General features: G+C 41.6%; 1 protein-coding gene across 3 annotated transcripts in view; it reads left to right on the top strand.

Moving 5' to 3' along the window:
* The window catches only part of SUPT16H (SPT16 homolog, facilitates chromatin remodeling subunit), a 42,218-nt gene that overhangs the window by 18,582 nt on the left and 6,528 nt on the right, over positions 1 to 17,108 (top strand). For all 3 annotated transcript variants that reach the window (XM_072724400.1, XM_025992116.2, XM_072724401.1), the window contains exons 4-22: positions 1,130 to 1,282; positions 1,839 to 1,985; positions 2,885 to 3,036; positions 4,072 to 4,244; positions 6,092 to 6,182; positions 7,589 to 7,662; positions 7,799 to 7,911; positions 8,858 to 8,923; positions 9,040 to 9,135; positions 9,242 to 9,357; positions 9,448 to 9,601; positions 10,069 to 10,196; positions 10,692 to 10,827; positions 10,917 to 11,043; positions 11,303 to 11,421; positions 12,093 to 12,218; positions 12,513 to 12,625; positions 12,916 to 12,991; positions 13,538 to 13,707. In XM_072724400.1, coding sequence (XP_072580501.1) covers positions 1,130 to 1,282; positions 1,839 to 1,985; positions 2,885 to 3,036; positions 4,072 to 4,244; positions 6,092 to 6,182; positions 7,589 to 7,662; positions 7,799 to 7,911; positions 8,858 to 8,923; positions 9,040 to 9,135; positions 9,242 to 9,357; positions 9,448 to 9,601; positions 10,069 to 10,196; positions 10,692 to 10,827; positions 10,917 to 11,043; positions 11,303 to 11,421; positions 12,093 to 12,218; positions 12,513 to 12,625; positions 12,916 to 12,991; positions 13,538 to 13,707 — 2,330 coding nt within the window. The remainder of the gene's footprint in view (positions 1 to 1,129; positions 1,283 to 1,838; positions 1,986 to 2,884; positions 3,037 to 4,071; positions 4,245 to 6,091; positions 6,183 to 7,588; positions 7,663 to 7,798; positions 7,912 to 8,857; positions 8,924 to 9,039; positions 9,136 to 9,241; positions 9,358 to 9,447; positions 9,602 to 10,068; positions 10,197 to 10,691; positions 10,828 to 10,916; positions 11,044 to 11,302; positions 11,422 to 12,092; positions 12,219 to 12,512; positions 12,626 to 12,915; positions 12,992 to 13,537; positions 13,708 to 17,108) is intronic.

Genomic DNA, 17,108 nt, shown 5'->3' with positions numbered 1-17,108 from the left:
ATCAGAATAACTTTATTATAATTTTTTTTTAAGTAGTCTCTACCTCTAACATATGGCTGGAACTCAAACCCCTGAGATTAAGAGTCATATGCTCTGTTGCCCTAGCCAGCCAGGTGCCCCTACAGTAAATAACTTTATTTTTTTTTTATAAGATTTTATTTATTCATGATAGTCAACAGAGAGAGGCAGAGACACAGGCAGAGGGAGAAGCAGGCTCCATGCAGGGAGCCCGATGTAGGATTCGATCCCGGGTCTCCAGGATCACACCCCAGGCCAAAGACAGGCGCCAAACCGCTGCGCCACCCAGGGATCCCTTTTTTTTTTTTTTTTTTTTTTGTAAATAACTTTAAATATCTTTTTCTTTTTAATATTTTATTTATTCATGAGAGACACAGAGACATAGGCAGAGGGAGAAGCAGGCTTCCCAAAAGGAGCCCGATGTGGGACTCCATCCCAAAGCTACAGGATCATGCCCTGAGCCGAAGACATACGCTCAACTGCTGAGCCACCCAGGAGTCTCAGCTTTAAATATCCTTAAGGAAACTGAGCTTTACCTCATTTTCAGTTTTTATCACATGTGATTTTTTTTTTTTAAGATGTATTTGAGGGAGAGTGCATGTGAGTGTGTTGTGTGGATGTGCAATGTAAGGGAGGTACAGAGGAGGGGGGTGTGCTGGCACCGGGGAGGGAGGAGAGTCTTAAGCAGACTCCAGGCTGAGTGCAGAGCCTGACACGGGGCTCAATCTCATGACCCAGAAAGCATGGCCTGAGCTGATGGACACGTAACCTACTGTGCCACCCAGGCACCCCACATGTGATCTTTCTGTCGTCCTTTCTGTCTGACATTTTTTCTCAGAATATTGTTCACCTGTATGAATGTTTTAGCTGTTCCTGAAGAAAAAGAATAGTATGTCAACTTATGTGGCACTTCAGTATGTAAAAATATCCAAAGAAATTTTGTGTTAACTTTTAGTATGTTATAGTCTACTCCAAGGAAGTAGATGGGACATAAGGAGAGAATTTATTCTTTCTCTGGTTCCAAATATTCATCTCTGCCTGTTACTAGTATAACATAGATATCTAATTCTAAAACTAATTAACAAACCCCTTTTTTTCTTTGTGGCAATAGAATGAAAGCAATAAGAGCAGCTTTGACAAAATGATTGAAGCCATTAAAGAAAGCAAGAATGGCAAGAAGATTGGAGTGTTCAGCAAAGACAAATTCCCTGGAGAGTTTATGAAGAACTGGAATGACTGCCTCAACAAAGAGGGCTTTGACAAAGTAAGAATACTCTGGGAAACCAGCAAATTGAGAGTTGAGAAGACAAAAGTGTGGCAGGCTTCCATAACAGATAGTGTAAAGTATTTGTTTGGGGGAAACTGTGTATTCCTTCACATTTCCATTTTTCATTCTGCTTGGCTGAGCCAGTAAGCCAGTTTGACTTTTCAGTCAGGGATGAGGCATTGGGAAGATAGTTCTGCTATTTCAGAGGGAAACAGAAAAATCTCTTATCCAGAAAGTGTGTATGTATATACATATTTTCTCCCTGCTGTCCTGCCTCTCTTCCTTGTTCATACAAAATCCTCTAGAGAAGAAGGTTTACATTTAAATGATTCATTAGTTTAATACCTGTTAGAATACACACCATGACCCAGTGCAGAGCTATTTAAAATGTTTATTCAATCCAAGAAAAACGTGTTTCAGTATTCTGTAAACTACTGATGAATAGTATGTTAAATAACCAGGTATCTTCACTGATGACAGTCAAACTGGGAGAGAGGCATTCTTTAGCAGTTCTGTACCGGCACGTTGGCAACTCTTACCGCTTTGACTGCAGATAGATATCAGTGCGGTTGTGGCCTATACCATTGCTGTAAAGGAGGACGGAGAGCTGAACCTAATGAAGAAAGCAGCCAGCATCACTTCTGAGGTCTTCAACAAATTCTTCAAGGAAAGAGTCATGGAAATAGTTGATGCGGATGAGGTAAATGGAAGGGGAAAGTCTTCACTTTTGGAATGAAGCAGAAGTCAGTCCCTGCCATGCAGGGCTTTTTGGTGTATGTTCAGCTTCCTTTGAAATTAGGCATTTGACACATAACGGTGGTGGTGTATAATTGTGCCAGCTCTTTCGTTTGTTGTTTTTTTAGATGTATGGATTCATTTGAGAGAGAGAGAGCACCCTCATGTACCTGCTTGCATTAGGGGAGGGGCAGAGCGTGCGCGCGCGCGAGAGAGAGAGAGAGAGAGAGAGAGAGAGAGAGAATTTCCAGCTAGTTCCCTGCTGAGCAGGGAGCCTGTTGCAGGGCTTGATCTCATGACCTGAGACATGACCTGAGCTAAAACCAAGAGTTGACCAAACTCAACTGACTAAGCCACCCAGTGCCCTGTCAGTTGTCTTTCAAAGTAACTATAAACCTGCACTGTAGTTTCTTGAGGTTATTCAGTATTTTTATTTAACAATTCCATGCGCAGTTGTGAATTTCATACATGCTCAAAATCTGCTTTGCAGGTATACCACTGTATTATCTGACGTGTAAACTGTTTTGTAATACTTCTATAACATCCTGATATCAGGATATATGTTGTCTTCTTTCTTGTTTGTTTGTTTTAAAGATTTTATGTATTTATTCATGAGAGAGACAGAGAAAGAGAGAAGCAGAGACAGGCAGAGGGAGAAGCAGGCTCCCTGCAGGGATCCCAATGTGAGACTCGATCCCGGGTCTCCAGGATCACACCCTGGGCTGAAGGCAGGTGCTAAACCCCTGAGCCACCCAGGAATCCCATATATGTTGTCTTCAAACAATAATGTCCAAAACCCCAAAACTCTTTGCCAGTGTCTGATGAATATTATAAATATTGTGTTATTTCTGGGCATACTTACAGAAAGTTCGACACAGCAAACTGGCTGAGTCTGTGGAAAAGGCCATTGAAGAGAAAAAATACCTAGCCGGGGCAGACCCTTCTACTGTGGAAATGTGTTACCCTCCTATCATTCAGAGTGGTGGCAACTATAATCTCAAGTTCAGTGTGGTGAGGTAAGTATGAGAACTTCAAAATATGGGGCACCTGGGGGGCTCAGTCAATTATGTGTCTGCCTTTGGCTCAGGTCATGATCCCAGGCTCCTGGGATCGAGTCCCTCATCAGGCTCCCTACTCAGCAGGGAGTCTGCTTCTCCCTTTGCCCCTCCCCCCACGCTTCTGCGCGCACGCTCGCGCGCGCTCTCTCACTCACTCTCTCTCTCTCTCAAATAAAATCTTAGGGAAAAAAAGAGAGAACTTCAAATGTAACAACAATCAGAGCATTTCAACTTTTAGCGTATTTTTTTTCTTGGACTCATTCTGGAATTCAGAAAAGTGGGAAGAGATACAATAACCATTAGTTTACCTTCTCCATTATCTTCTTATATTATTCTATGCTTTTTTTTTTTTTTTTTTAAGATTTTATCTTTAATCTCTACACCCAGTGTGGGGCTCAAACTCACAACCGAGAGATCAAGAGTTGCCCGCTCTACCGACTGAGCCAGCCAGATGCCCCTGCTTATTTCTGTTTTATTTCACATTGGTACTCGTTTCTTACTTTAGCATTTATTTGATTTGGCTTTTCCAGATGATTAAAAATACCAAGAAAAAAATGTAAAACGTGTTGAGAAAGCCCATTAAAATATTATTAGATATGCCATAATTTTATTCTTTTAATTTTTAAAAAATATTGTAAAGAATGCTGTTTTTCTTGGTTGGGCTGAAGGGACTAATGCATAACGAATGCACAGTTCGTAGGGTGGGTAAGTGATGCTTTACCCCCAACTGCCAAACCATAATGAACAGAATTTAGTATATTGTTTGTCTACTTAGGATACCACAGCAGCTTTGCACTGAATGTTTATCCTATGAGGGTCCGTAACTTTACTCCCTTATAAGCTGGTTTGTTTATTTAGAAAAAGAGTTTAGGTCCTTCTGCTTCAGCTTTGGGATGGAGCAGGGAAAGGTGGTGATTACAGATGTCATATATCAGTGATACTAAGGACTTTACTGGTTTGTGTAATGAAATGCTTTCTTCCTTTGGTCTCTAGTGACAAAAATCACATGCATTTTGGGGCCATCACTTGTGCCATGGGTATTCGCTTCAAATCTTACTGCTCCAACCTTGTTCGCACTTTGATGGTTGACCCTTCTCAGGAAGTCCAAGAAAATTACAACTTTTTGCTCCAACTTCAAGAGGAACTGCTGAAGGAATTAAGACATGGTGAGGTGCCCTAGAAAAGAAGGTTTGGAAATGATGTAACATAAATGTTTCTAGTGTTTATGTACATTTCTTTCCCTGAGGCTCTTGTACTAAAAATAGAATCAGATTTTACTAACCTTGAATCATCCTAGCATTTCATTCTTCAGTCGTCTTTTAGTCATGCGTAGTTAACTGTGGTTTTACATTGGTGTTTACAAAAAACTTATGTGACTAGTTAGGCCTCTTTGTCCAGATCTTCATAAAATACCCTGGCCTTATTTTCTTTAGAAGGTTATAGGAACTAGGATCTCTGGCAATAGAATGTGTATTGTTAATTCTGCATCAACTGGATACAAAGAATCATAGTGTAAGAGCAGAACTGGTAGCAATTTTGCCAAGCAGGCAATTACCTACCTCAAAAGGCGGCAAAGTGCTTGATACCACACCTCTTTGGTCTTGAAACTCAACACTTCCAGTTGGCTAAATGGGACTTCATGTGTTATACATTTAAGCCACTACAGTCTGTAAGCCCACCCATGTTCCCCTTTGTTTCTGGGAAACATTCCTCATGACCTCAAGTCAATCTTGAGAAATCCTATTGGAAGTGATAGTCACAGGTAGCTTGGTTAGGATTAAGACCTCTTTGAGGGCACCCCAGGGAGCTCAGCGGTTTAGCACCGCCTTCAGTCCAGAGTGTGATTCTGGAGTCCACGGGATTGAGTCCCACGTCAGGATCCCTGCAGGGAGCCTGCTTCTCCCTCTGCCTGTGTCTCTGCCTCTCTCTCTCTCTCTCTCTCTCTGTCTCTCATGAATTAATAAGTAAAATCCTAAATTAAAAAAAAAAAATAGACCTTTGAAGCCACCATATCTAAACTATTCTGACTTGACATGTCTGTTCCTATCCTAGATCATGAAAAATTAAGGCCAGAGTCCTTTCAATAGTAATTTACCCATTCAGGTCCTACCTTTCTTTTTCTCAAAATGTATGATAACTTTATTGTCATACCACTTCTCAGATTTTAAATTATTTCACTGAGACTACCTAGCATCCTAACTAGGTGAATTGTTTTTAGAAACACAAATTTCAAAAATTAAAAATGCAAATTTCTAAGCCCTACCACTGCTGGAGCTGTATTTTTTTTTTTTTTTTTAAGGTTTTTATTTTGGGGCACCTGGGCGGTGCAGTCATTTAAGCGTCCACCTCTTGGTTTCAGCTCAGGTTGTGATCTCAGGGTCATAAGATCAATCTCTGCATTGGGCTCCGCATTCAGCCCGGAGTGTGCTTAACATTTTCCCTCTCCCTCCCCTCCCTGTGCTCTTGCTTGCATGTGTACACACGTGTGTTCTCTCTCTCTCTGTCTCAAGTAAATCTTTAAAAGTTTTTACTAATATATTTTTAGAAAGAGCACATGTGTGCACACATGGGAGGGGCAGGTGGGGAGGGAGAGGGACAAGGATAATTGGAGCACTACCTGGGGCCTGATCCTCTGACCCCAAGATCGTGAACTAAGCTGAAATCAAGAATCAGAGGCTCACTCCACTGAGCCACTCAGGCGCCCCACAGCTGAATTTCTTGTTTCACACTTTGAGAAATTCTGCTTTTAGGGGAAGGTAAGAAAATGTTGACTAAGAGCTAGTTTGGGACACTTGGGTGGCTCAGCGATTGAGTGGCTGCCATCAGCCCAGGGCATGATTCTGGGGTCCCGGGATCGAGTCCCTCCCCTGCAGGGAGCCTGCTTCACCCTCTGCCTGTGTCTCTGCCTCTCTCTGTGTCTCTCATGAAGAAATAAATAAAATCTTTTTTAAAAAGATTTGATTTGGTTTTATTTTTTCTGAAAGATACTCTTTCCTTCCTGTCTTGTCATTAGGTGTGAAGATATGTGACGTGTATAATGCTGTCATGGACGTGGTTAAAAAGCAGAAGCCAGAGCTGCTGAACAAAATTACCAAAAATCTAGGGTAAGATGTGATGATGTACTGTCACTCAAACCATTTTCATGACTGGCGTGGTCAGGCTGAATTGGATTGATTCTAGATTGATTCACCCAACATGTGTGGGCTTTTATTTCTGTTAAAGGATTTCTGTATTTATTGAACACAAGCAGGGGGAGCAGCAGGCAGAGGGAGGGGGAGAAGCAGGCTCCCTGCTGAGCAAGAAGCCTTATGTGGGGCTCGGTCCTGGGACCCCGGGACCGTGTCCTGAGTCAAGGGAAAGATGCTCAACCCACTGAGCCTCCCGAACCCTGTGTATGGACTACTAAATACTGAACTTACGTGCCAGGCATGCAGTGTTATCAGAGAATGTAAGAGAGATTTCATTTCTGTTCCCAGGGATGGGGAGTAGATTTTCCAGACCAATATAGTGGATCCTAATAGATGTTCTAGGCTTAAACTACTTGTGTTGGGACACATTGTGGACTAGGTTTCCCCTCCCAGAATACTGCAGCTCACTTTGTAAACAAAACGAAATACTCAGAGATGTCTTACTACTTAACCTTTTTTTTCCATTTTTATTTAATTCAACATTTCTCAAATATATTTGAACATTGAACACCCACAAATACTTAAGAACATCTTACAGAACCAAAGACATTTTGGGAACAGTGGCTCTGGCTCTGGACAGTTTCCTTAGATGGAAAGTAGTTTGGGATAGTTTCTTTCTGGATTTCTCCAGTGGACAAGAGGAAGTCTATCAACCTGTACCACGTCTTGGCCCAGATGACTTCATGAATCCTAGTTATCAGTATTCCACTAACAGTCACCCTGCTTGATCCGCTTATTACAGGCTTGGTAGTGTACCCATTAACAGTCTGCCACGGTTGTTTTTTTTTTTTTTTTTAAGATTTTGTTTATTCACGAGAGACACAGAGAGAGAGAGAGGCAGAGACACAGAGGGAGAAGCAGGCTCCATGCAGGGAGCCCGACATGGGACTCGATCCCGGGACTCCAGGACCAGGCCCTGAGCCAAAGGCAGCGCTAAGCCACTGCGCCACCCAGGCTGCCCCAGTCTGCCACAATTTTTATAGGAAGCCTCTTAACTTGATTTCATGGTACAATATTAAAATTCAACTCTCTGTGAGTAAGCTGAAATGAGGGCTTGATGTAAGAAATGTTAACACGAGGTACTTAATTTTAGGAGAGTCTTTTCAACTTATTGTTAGTTCGGAGACTATCCCGGAATCCTGTTTTCCTTAACTGACTAAAGAGCAGAGACCAATCACTCAACATACTTGCCTGCCTTATCCCGAAAGTTGAAATAGAATTCATCATACGGGACCCACATTAGAGATATTGTAGCCAAAAAAAGAAAGAGAGAGAGAGAGATTGTAGCCTGTTGTTGCAGTTTCCCTTCATTTCTTTTTTAGGTTCGGAATGGGAATTGAATTCCGTGAAGGCTCTTTAGTAATTAATAGTAAAAATCAGTACAAACTGAAAAAAGGTGAGTTTTACAGACATGCAGTAGGTTAATCCTTTTTTGAATAATTTTCTGTAGCTTTATGTCCCCCTTTTCTGTGTAAAATCTACCGTTCTCCATTCTCCCACAGTCAGAGACTAATTCCTGTTTGCTGTTGTAGGGATGGTTTTCAGCATCAATTTGGGATTCTCAGATCTGACTAACAAGGAAGGGAAGAAACCAGAAGAGAAAACCTATGCTCTCTTCATTGGTGACACAGTGCTTGTGGATGAGGTGGGTATTGCTGCTTCGGCATTGGAGTGCACATGAACTGACATTTGAAGTATGTTTTGTACGCTGTGGGGTTTTTATCTTGAAACTGTTTGCTAAATGCTGGCTGAAGGGAGAGGTCTGTGACAGTGACCTAATACAGCCAGGAATAGAGGTCGTCTTCCAAGTACGGGGAATGAAATAAACCAAACCGTTCACCACCTTGTGGCTTGAACCTTGATAATGATAATATCGGGAACTGATTCTTCCTTTTTCCTTTTTTTTTTTTTTAATAATGGCTTTATGGAGCTATGTATATACCACACGATTCACCCACTGTGAAAGTGTATAATTTAGTGATTTTTAGTATAATCACAGTTTTGCAACCATCATCACAATCTAATTTTAGAACATTTTTATCACTTAAGAAACACTATATGCTAGCTGTCATTTCCCACTTTTCTCCCAAGCCCCCCAAATCTAGGCAATGACCAACCCACTTTCTAAGGATATGTTTGTTCTAGGCCTTTGTGGCCTTTTGTAACTGGTTTGTTTTTTTTTTTTCACTTAGAACTGATTCTAAATGTTAATAGCAACTTCTGTATTCTTATTATGTAAGGACATTTATGCAGTAATTCAATGAATTATAATACTCTACGAAGCAGATACTCTACCCTCAGATAAAGAAACTGGGACACAGAACAGTAGCAGTAAGTAGCCAGATGTCAGCACTACGAAGTGATTAAGCCAGGTCTCCAATCCAGCCTGTATTCTTAGTCGTTATCTCAGTGTTGCCTCCCAAGTTTTAGTTCCTCATGAGGTTGGGAGAATAAAATCTGTATGTATTCATTGTCTAAGATTTTAGTACCTAGAAGTTTCAAAGCATTGCCTCCCTATGTACTAGGCTAGAAAGTGAAAGTGCCTCGTTTAAATAATCTTATAAATGTCTGGCTTCTTGTTTTTATTCCAGGATGGCCCAGCTACTGTTCTTACTTCTGTGAAGAAGAAAGTGAAGAATGTGGGGATTTTCCTGAAGGTAGGAAAAAGAAAAATAAATGGTGTGGGAAGTTTGGAACTGTGAAAAGGCTAAAATCATAAGGGCTAAGCAGATTAAAACCGGGATTTCTGAGTCTGATTTTTTTCCCTCTGTAGAATGAGGATGAAGAGGAGGAGGAGGAGGAGAAAGATGAAGCCGAGGACCTGTTGGGGAGAGGTTCTCGGGCAGCGTTACTTACGGAAAGAACACGAGTGAGTTTACTATTTCAGTCTCCAGTGATGACCGCCTGTCCTGTGGTCCGTCTGGAGCACCTTTGTAGGGATGGCAGTTCGCTGACTTGGCTTTGCCCTTCTCCAGAACGAGATGACTGCAGAAGAGAAACGAAGAGCGCATCAAAAGGAACTGGCAGCTCAGCTCAACGAGGAAGCAAAGAGGCGATTGACCGAACAGAAAGGAGAACAACAGATTCAGAAGTAAGGGTCGGCATCGGGCCACAAGTTTGTTGTGGACTTGTGTGTCATTGGTAGAAATTTCTCAAAAAAATGTTTCTATTCCCACTCCAGAGCTCGCAAATCTAACGTGTCCTATAAAAACCCATCTTTGATGCCTAAAGAGCCGCATATTCGGGAAATGAAGATCTATATTGACAAGAAATACGAAACTGTGATAATGCCCGTGTTCGGTATCGCGACCCCCTTTCACATTGCCACAATCAAGGTATGAGTGCTGCGTTGGGTTCCGGCCGGACTACTGCTCAAGCCGGGAATTGTGCTCTCTGCAGATTCTTGCTCCCACTGCACCGGCTCTCGCCGACTCTGCCCTTCTCACTTTACAGGGTCCCCCTCTCCTTACCTCCTGTCCTCACTCTCCTTCCTTTCCAGTTTTCACTTTGTTAGAAAGTTCAGTGATCTAGTCTAGAAACACCATTTGCATTGTGCATTTTTTAACATGTTGTTGGACTTGTGGCTCCAGGTACTCTGAGAAGTCTGGTTCTTCTGGTCATATAAAAGAAAAATAATAAGCTACAGACAATTTGATCTAGATCAAGGGTTACAGGTTAGGGTTATCAGCCAGCTTTTAACTCTCATCTTAACTTTAGTGTCTCCATAACTACTAATCTTTTATTTGGAGAGAAACCCGTTTATTTATTTTGTTAATGCTTTTCTTTTCTTTTCTTTGAGCAGAATATAAGCATGTCCGTGGAAGGAGATTATACTTACTTGCGAATCAACTTCTATTGCCCAGGCAGTGCTCTGGGCAGGAATGAGGGCAACATCTTTCCTAACCCAGAAGCCACTTTTGTCAAGGAAATGTGAGTTCCAGGAAAACAACCATCCCCAAATCCCTGCTGGTTGGAGTGGTACTCTCAGAAACATATCCATGTGCTGTGTCCTCCCTCAGTGGCACCTGTTTAGGATCATCCTGCTAGCCTTGTACTGTTCTAAGGATGGAACCCAATTTGGAGTCCTCATGAAAATATGTTAAACTGATAACATGTATTTTGCAATAGAATCATAAATAAGGAAATGTGTGCCTCATTGGAGTCCTTCCCTTCATGGGATGGGATGGAATAATTGGCTATGCCAGGTGTGAAAACTAAGTGTGATTTTCCACCCAATAGATTAGGCATTTATAAGATTCTGTCTTTAAGAGAGAAGAGAGATGTTTTTCAGCTTTGCAGACAGCGTCGCCATTCACTGGTACCTTTTTCTCCTGAAAGCTACTAAGTCAGTTAAAAATAGAGTAAAGAGTGCAAGTTACCTGGCCTGATGATGTAACATAAGTTGTGGCTTCCCCTTTTTAACAGTACATACCGAGCTTCAAATATGAAGGCACCTGGAGAACAGACAGTACCAGCCTTGAACCTCCAGAATGCTTTCCGAATTATAAAAGAAGTACAGAAGCGTTATAAGACCCGGGAAGCAGAAGAGAAGGAGAAGGAGGTGCGCCTGGACACCCAACAGGGTGTGTGTGGGTTTGGGAGATACCACAAAGCTGCATGAGGGCTCACATTCATTCTCATTCTTCTTAGGGCATTGTGAAACAAGACTCCCTGGTCATCAATCTCAACCGGAGTAATCCCAAACTGAAAGATCTATACATTCGCCCAAACATTGCCCAAAAGAGGATGCAGGGTTCACTGGAGGCCCATGTCAATGGTACGGATGATCTTTCGTGGGACTGGGCTTTGTCTCTGGGGCACATTTGTAGGAATGACCTATCAGATAATACAGTATGTTAGGGAAATGCTGGGAGGAATGTGCTTATTACATTGCTCTATGTGCACAAGGAAAGGAAAACTGTATAGATTTTGGCATTTTCTCTAAACCCTGTTCAAACCAGCCAGAAAAGCAGTGTCTTCTGGCCTCCCCTCATGATGCTGCTTGATGCTTAGCAGCGTCATTCCTTTGTCCTCAGGCTTCCGCTTCACATCTGTTCGAGGAGACAAAGTGGATATCCTGTACAATAACATCAAGCATGCTTTGTTCCAGCCGTGTGATGGAGAAATGATCATTGTCTTGCACTTTCACCTCAAGGTATGCCTGTCCACTTACTAGCTGTCGGATCTTGGGCAAGATCTTCCTGTCACCCTCTTTCCTTAAAATCGTGATGATGGCAGCCCGGGTGGCTCAGCGGTTTAGCGCTGCCTTTGGCACGGGGCCTGATCCTGGAGACTAGGGATCAAGTCCCATGTCAGGCTCCCTATATGGGGCCTGCTTCTCTCTCTGCTTGTGTCTCTGCCTCTCTCTCTCTCTCATGAATAAATAAAATATTTTAAAAATAAATAAATAAAATTGTGATGAAAATAGCACTTGTCACAGAAGATTATTAAGAGGACCAAATAGGATAATGTTTATGAAGTCCACAGTGTCTGAAATCTAGAAGGTGCTAAGCGTGTATCTTCCTTTGTTGTAATATCTAATGACCACTGAAACCTAAGGTTTCCTCCAAATTCCTGTTTCTGAAATAGAAAAATGTGGCGTTGGATGCAGTTTATTGCCAGCATCATGTCTAAAGTCCATCCTAACAAATAGTACTTTTAAAGTTCGTACAGTCTCACGTTATTTGTGATGATACCAGGGATGGTTTCACCATCTTTACATAACAGATGCAGTTTCCAGCATAGATGTTGTTTCCATGGTGTTTATTGTCATTACCTGCCCCTGTGGGGTTTCTGACTTCTGTCCTCTCTGCTCTGCGCCCCCAGAATGCCATCATGTTTGGGAAGAAGCGGCACACAGACGTGCAGTTCTACACAGAAGTGGGGGAGATCACCACGGACTTGGGCAAACATCAGCACATGCATGACCGAGATGACCTCTATGCCGAGCAGGTCTGTGAGGTTTCATATTTTATTTGCAGGGTATTGAGGTGGCTCGCGGTTCGGATCGGAGTTTGGTCATGGTATTTTACAAGTAACCCCTGAATCTTCCTGCAGCACCCCACAGGCGTGTGTGCGAATGGTCCAGGCAGGGGCTCGTGGGCTACGTGTCGGTTGCGAGTGTGGCTGTGTGATCAATGGTGTGGTCTCTAGGAAAGCGTCTGTGTCGGCAGCATGGGTGTGAGAACTCGGATGTACTGTTAACAGATGATGGCTATGGTTGATTAGTATTTTATTCTTCCACAGATGGAACGAGAAATGAGGCACAAACTGAAAACAGCCTTTAAAAATTTCATTGAGAAAGTAGAGGCTCTAACTAAAGAGGAACTGGAATTTGAAGTGCCTTTTAGGGACTTGGGGTAACATCTCTTTTTGGCCTAATGTGTTGTCTCCCTATTAGAAAAGTTATTCTTCCTTTATAATAAAGCAACATAACAGATCATGCCCTTCTTTCTTTCTTTGAAGAGCTCTGAGACATCCGTTCCCCTTGAACATTTTTAGGGCTGGGGGGATTCCCTGTAAATGAGGCTCCAGTGAGTGTGCTGGACCTGGATTTAGAAGGGAAAAGGAAAGAAGTGTGTTGTTGGCAGCAAGTTTCTCTTGCACTGGGCCCGACCTTATGTGCATCTCTTCTCTTATTCTTTTTCAGATTTAATGGAGCTCCTTACAGGAGTACTTGCCTCCTTCAGCCCACTAGTAGTGCGCTGGTAAACGCTACAGAGTGGGTGAGTATTTTTTTATCTCCTTTTAGGAAGAAAATTGTTAGAGAAAAGAAAGCAGAAGGATAGGTGTTTTGAAAACTATCATCATTTCTGATGATTTTCATTTTTGATAGTTACTTTTGGGGAAGGGTCAGAGGGAGAGCGAAAATTAAGCAGGCTCCACACCCAGTGCAAAGGCCCGATGCCAGGCTCGATCTCACAACCCCGAGGTCCTGACCTGAGCCAAAATCAAGTCGGAGGGTTGCTTAACTCATTTGAACCCCCCAGGTACCTCGATAGTTACTTTTCTTAGGCATACCTTATTGAATAGATGATTCTTCAAAGGTCTCTTTAAATAATTTTTTGAAGAATTTATTTATAGTTTCCTTAAATTTTTTCTCCTGAGGAAAGATTTTGATCTCACAAATCCTTTTACTGGCGCTTCTCAATACATTGTATTGCTTTTAGTCTTTCCCAAAAAACAGGAGTGATTTTTGGATTCTGGCACAATTTGAAAATGCTAATGCTTTAGGGGATTTATGTGGTAGTGATCCAGTTTCTCCCTGACAGCCACCTTTTGTGGTGACCTTGGATGAAGTGGAGCTGATTCACTTCGAGCGGGTTCAGTTTCACCTGAAGAACTTTGATATGGTGATAGTGTACAAGGACTACAGCAAGAAAGTCACGATGATCAACGCCATTCCTGTAGCCTCCCTAGACCCCATCAAGGAATGGTTGAAGTAAGTAAATCAGCCAGCAGTCTCCCATTTACCCCAAGAGGCCTGGTTTACAGAATATAAGTGTGGTGTGTTGTATATAAAACCTGCTGGTGTGCTTAAGGGTGAAACTGCCTTTGGGTTGAGTTATAGCCCAGGACTTAAAAATTTGGACTCAAAAATTTGGGATCTATTGGATTAAGAGTTAACTTTTTCCTGAAATTCCAACAGTAGTTGATGGATCTTTACACACACACACATACGATCTTTAGATTTTTTTTTTCAACTCTACTTGAGAGGGGTATAAAAAATCTAAACACATGTAATAGTTTAGTTATAAAAAGGGGGGCATATTTCTTACTAGTTCTCTTATTTTTACTGAAAGATGAGATAGAAATTCTTTTTATTTTAGCCTTTGACATCCATATATACACATTTCAGCTCAAAGGATTTTTCAGTGGAAGTAGCAGAACTCTATATCCGGAAGATGTTATTTCCTAGGTGTAAAGGGTGAGCTTGGGTAGCCATGAGTATAGTTTGCTCCGCCCTCCACCCCCAACCCCCCAATTACCTGTGACAGGGAAGTGCTGTAAGTATAAACCTCCTCTTAAAAAAAAAAAAAATAAACCTCCTCTTATGAAGTGGGTTGAGAGAATGTAGAAATAGTAGAAGAAAAAAAAAGTAAATTAGGAGAAAGATACAAATTTATGGTTTCCCTGAGGATTTTCCTGCGAAACATGTAGGTAGGTGATGTAATGTCACAGACATTATGTGTAAATGCATATATGACTTTTGAAAAACAAGTTTCGTTGAGGGAAAACTTACATGTAATAAAATTTGCCAATTTAAGTTCTGATTTGAGAAGTTCTAACAAATGTAACACAGTCTGGAATCTACCATCATAATTAGGATAATATGTCTTCACTCCTAAAAGTTCCTTTATAGTCATTTTCCTTCCTATAGGCTTATCCCTGGTTTCTATCACTGTACAGCTTGCTTCTAGAATTTCACACAAAATGGAAGCCTACAGTATGTTATCTTTTGTATCTTGCATCCTTCACTTAACTCAGTACTTTGGAAATTTGTTCAAGTTGCTGAGTGCATCACCGCTGTTCGTTACGGGGAGCATGCCGGAGCATGGAAACTCCACACTTCATTACACACAGGTCTTTAAAGTGTAAACGTATGTTTTCATTTCTTGGGTAGATGACCTAAGTGTGGCACTCCTGGGTCATATGATTTGTTTTTAAGTCTCTGTGTTCATCTTTGCAAGAAACTATCAAATCACTTTCCAGAAAACCTGGAAAAACCTGCAATGTGTGAGAATTGTTGCCGTGCATCCGAATCAACACTTGCTGTTGACCATTAGAGTAGGTGTGCAGTGCTGGTCCCATCGTGGCTTCAGTTTGTATTTCCGTGACGACCCTTGATGTTGATGTTGAACATCTTTTCATATGCTTATGTGTCATCCCGTGTCTTGAGAGGGAGTAACTTTGAATTTTTTGCCCATGTTAAGTTAAAAAGGAGATTGCTTGTCTGAGTTGTAAGAATTCTTCAGACTGGTTAGGGATACGTGGGTGGTTAAGTGTTTGACTCTTGATTTCACCTCAGGTCATGATGTCAGGGTCATGAGATTGAGCCTTGCATCGGGCTCCGGGTTCAGCTTGTAGTCTACTTGAGATCTTTTCTTTGCCTCTCCCCCCTCGTGTACTCGCTCTATCTCTAAAATAAATAAAATCTTTCCAAAAATTAAATTTAAGGCAGTCCTGGTGGCTCAGCGGTTTAGCGCCGCTTTCAGCCCAGGGTGTGATCCTGGAGACCTGGGATCGAGTTCCATGTCAGGTTCCTGTGTGGAGCCTGCTTCTCCCTCTGCCTGTGTCTCTGCCTCTCTCTATGTCTCTCATGCATAAATAAAATCTTTTAAAAGAAATTAAATTTTAAAAAGTCTTTAGATGTAAATCCTTAATCAAATATAGGTTTTGTGTATGTTTTCTTCTTTAAAAAAAAAAAGATTATTTCTTTTAGAGCTTGAGCCTAGGAGTGAGAGAGACAGGATTTTTTTTTTTAATCATCTGCGCTCGCACACACACAGGCAGGGAGAGTTGCAGCAGGTGGAGGGAGAAGCAGGCTCCCCAATGAGCAAGTAGCTTGATGTGGGACTCGATCCCAGGACGCCAGGATCATGACCTGAGCCAAAGGCAGATGACTGAGCCACCCAGGTGCCCTGAAAGAGAATCCTTAAGCAGACTCTGCTGAGCACAGAACCCAGTGCAGGGCTCAAGATCATGACTTGAGCTGAAATCAAGAGGTGCGTCTATGGCCATACCACCCTGAACGCACTCGATCTCGTCTGAAATCAAGAGGCTCCCCTTGTATGTATTTTTTCAGTCGTTTCTTCTTTCTTTTTTTTTTTTTTTAAAGATTTTATTTATTCATCAGAGGGAGAGGCAGAGACCCAGGCAGAGGAAGAAATAGGCTCCATGCAGGGAGCCCGATGTGGGATTCAATCCCTGGTCCCCAGGATCACGCCCTGGGCTGAAGGCGGCGCTAAACCACTGAGCCACCCAGACTGCCCTTTTCAGTGGTTTCTATGCCTCTTCATTTCCTTGAGTGTCTTTTAAAGACTAGATGTGTAAAATTCTCATGAACTTTGTTAGATCTACTCTTTCTTTTGTAGTTTGTGCTTTTTACATCTCATCTATTAAATTGAGTAACCCAAAATCATTTTCTGTTTTTTTCCTAGAGTTTTACAGGTTCAGGTCTCATATTTAGGTCTGTGATCCATTTGGAGCTAATTTTTTTTACTGTAGCATAGGGTCAGGGCTCATACTTTGCCTACATATAGCTGATTATTCTAGTATCATTTGTGACAGGATTATCCCCTAGTTACTGAATTATCTTGGCATATTTTTTTAAAAAAAGAAATCAACCATGTAGGAGAGGGTCTATTTCTGGATGGTGTTCTGTTGCATTGGCATCTGTGTGTCCTTGTACTGCTGTCAAAATTACTGTAGCTTTATAGTAATTCTTGAAATCAGGTGGTGTAACTCCAATTTCATTCCTTTTCACAATTGGCTATATTGCATTGGCTATTCTCTGTAAATTCTAGAATCATCTTGTGTCTTTCAACAAACTGGTCTTTTTAATTTACCGTTTTAGTATTTGTATAATTTATATAATGGTGTTCCCTTTCCTCCTAATATTGATCATTTGTTTTATCTTTTTGTTGGTCAGTCTGCCTAGAAGTTTAACTTTACTTTTTTTCCCATCATTATGAAATGTCCTTCCTTATCCCTGATAGCAGTCCTTGTTTCAAAATCTACTTGATGTATATCATTACTGTGGACTTCTAGCTTTATTTTGGTTAGTGTTTGTATAACATGTCTTTTTTCTGTCCTTCAAACTTTACGTTTAGAGTGGCTTCC

The sequence above is a fragment of the Vulpes vulpes genome, chromosome 10 (genome assembly GCF_048418805.1).
Source record: "Vulpes vulpes isolate BD-2025 chromosome 10, VulVul3, whole genome shotgun sequence".
In the NCBI taxonomy this organism is placed as follows: Eukaryota; Metazoa; Chordata; class Mammalia; order Carnivora; family Canidae; genus Vulpes; species Vulpes vulpes.
The sequence above is the reverse complement of the archived record's forward strand: the minus strand, read 5'-3'. Positions and strand labels throughout refer to the sequence as shown.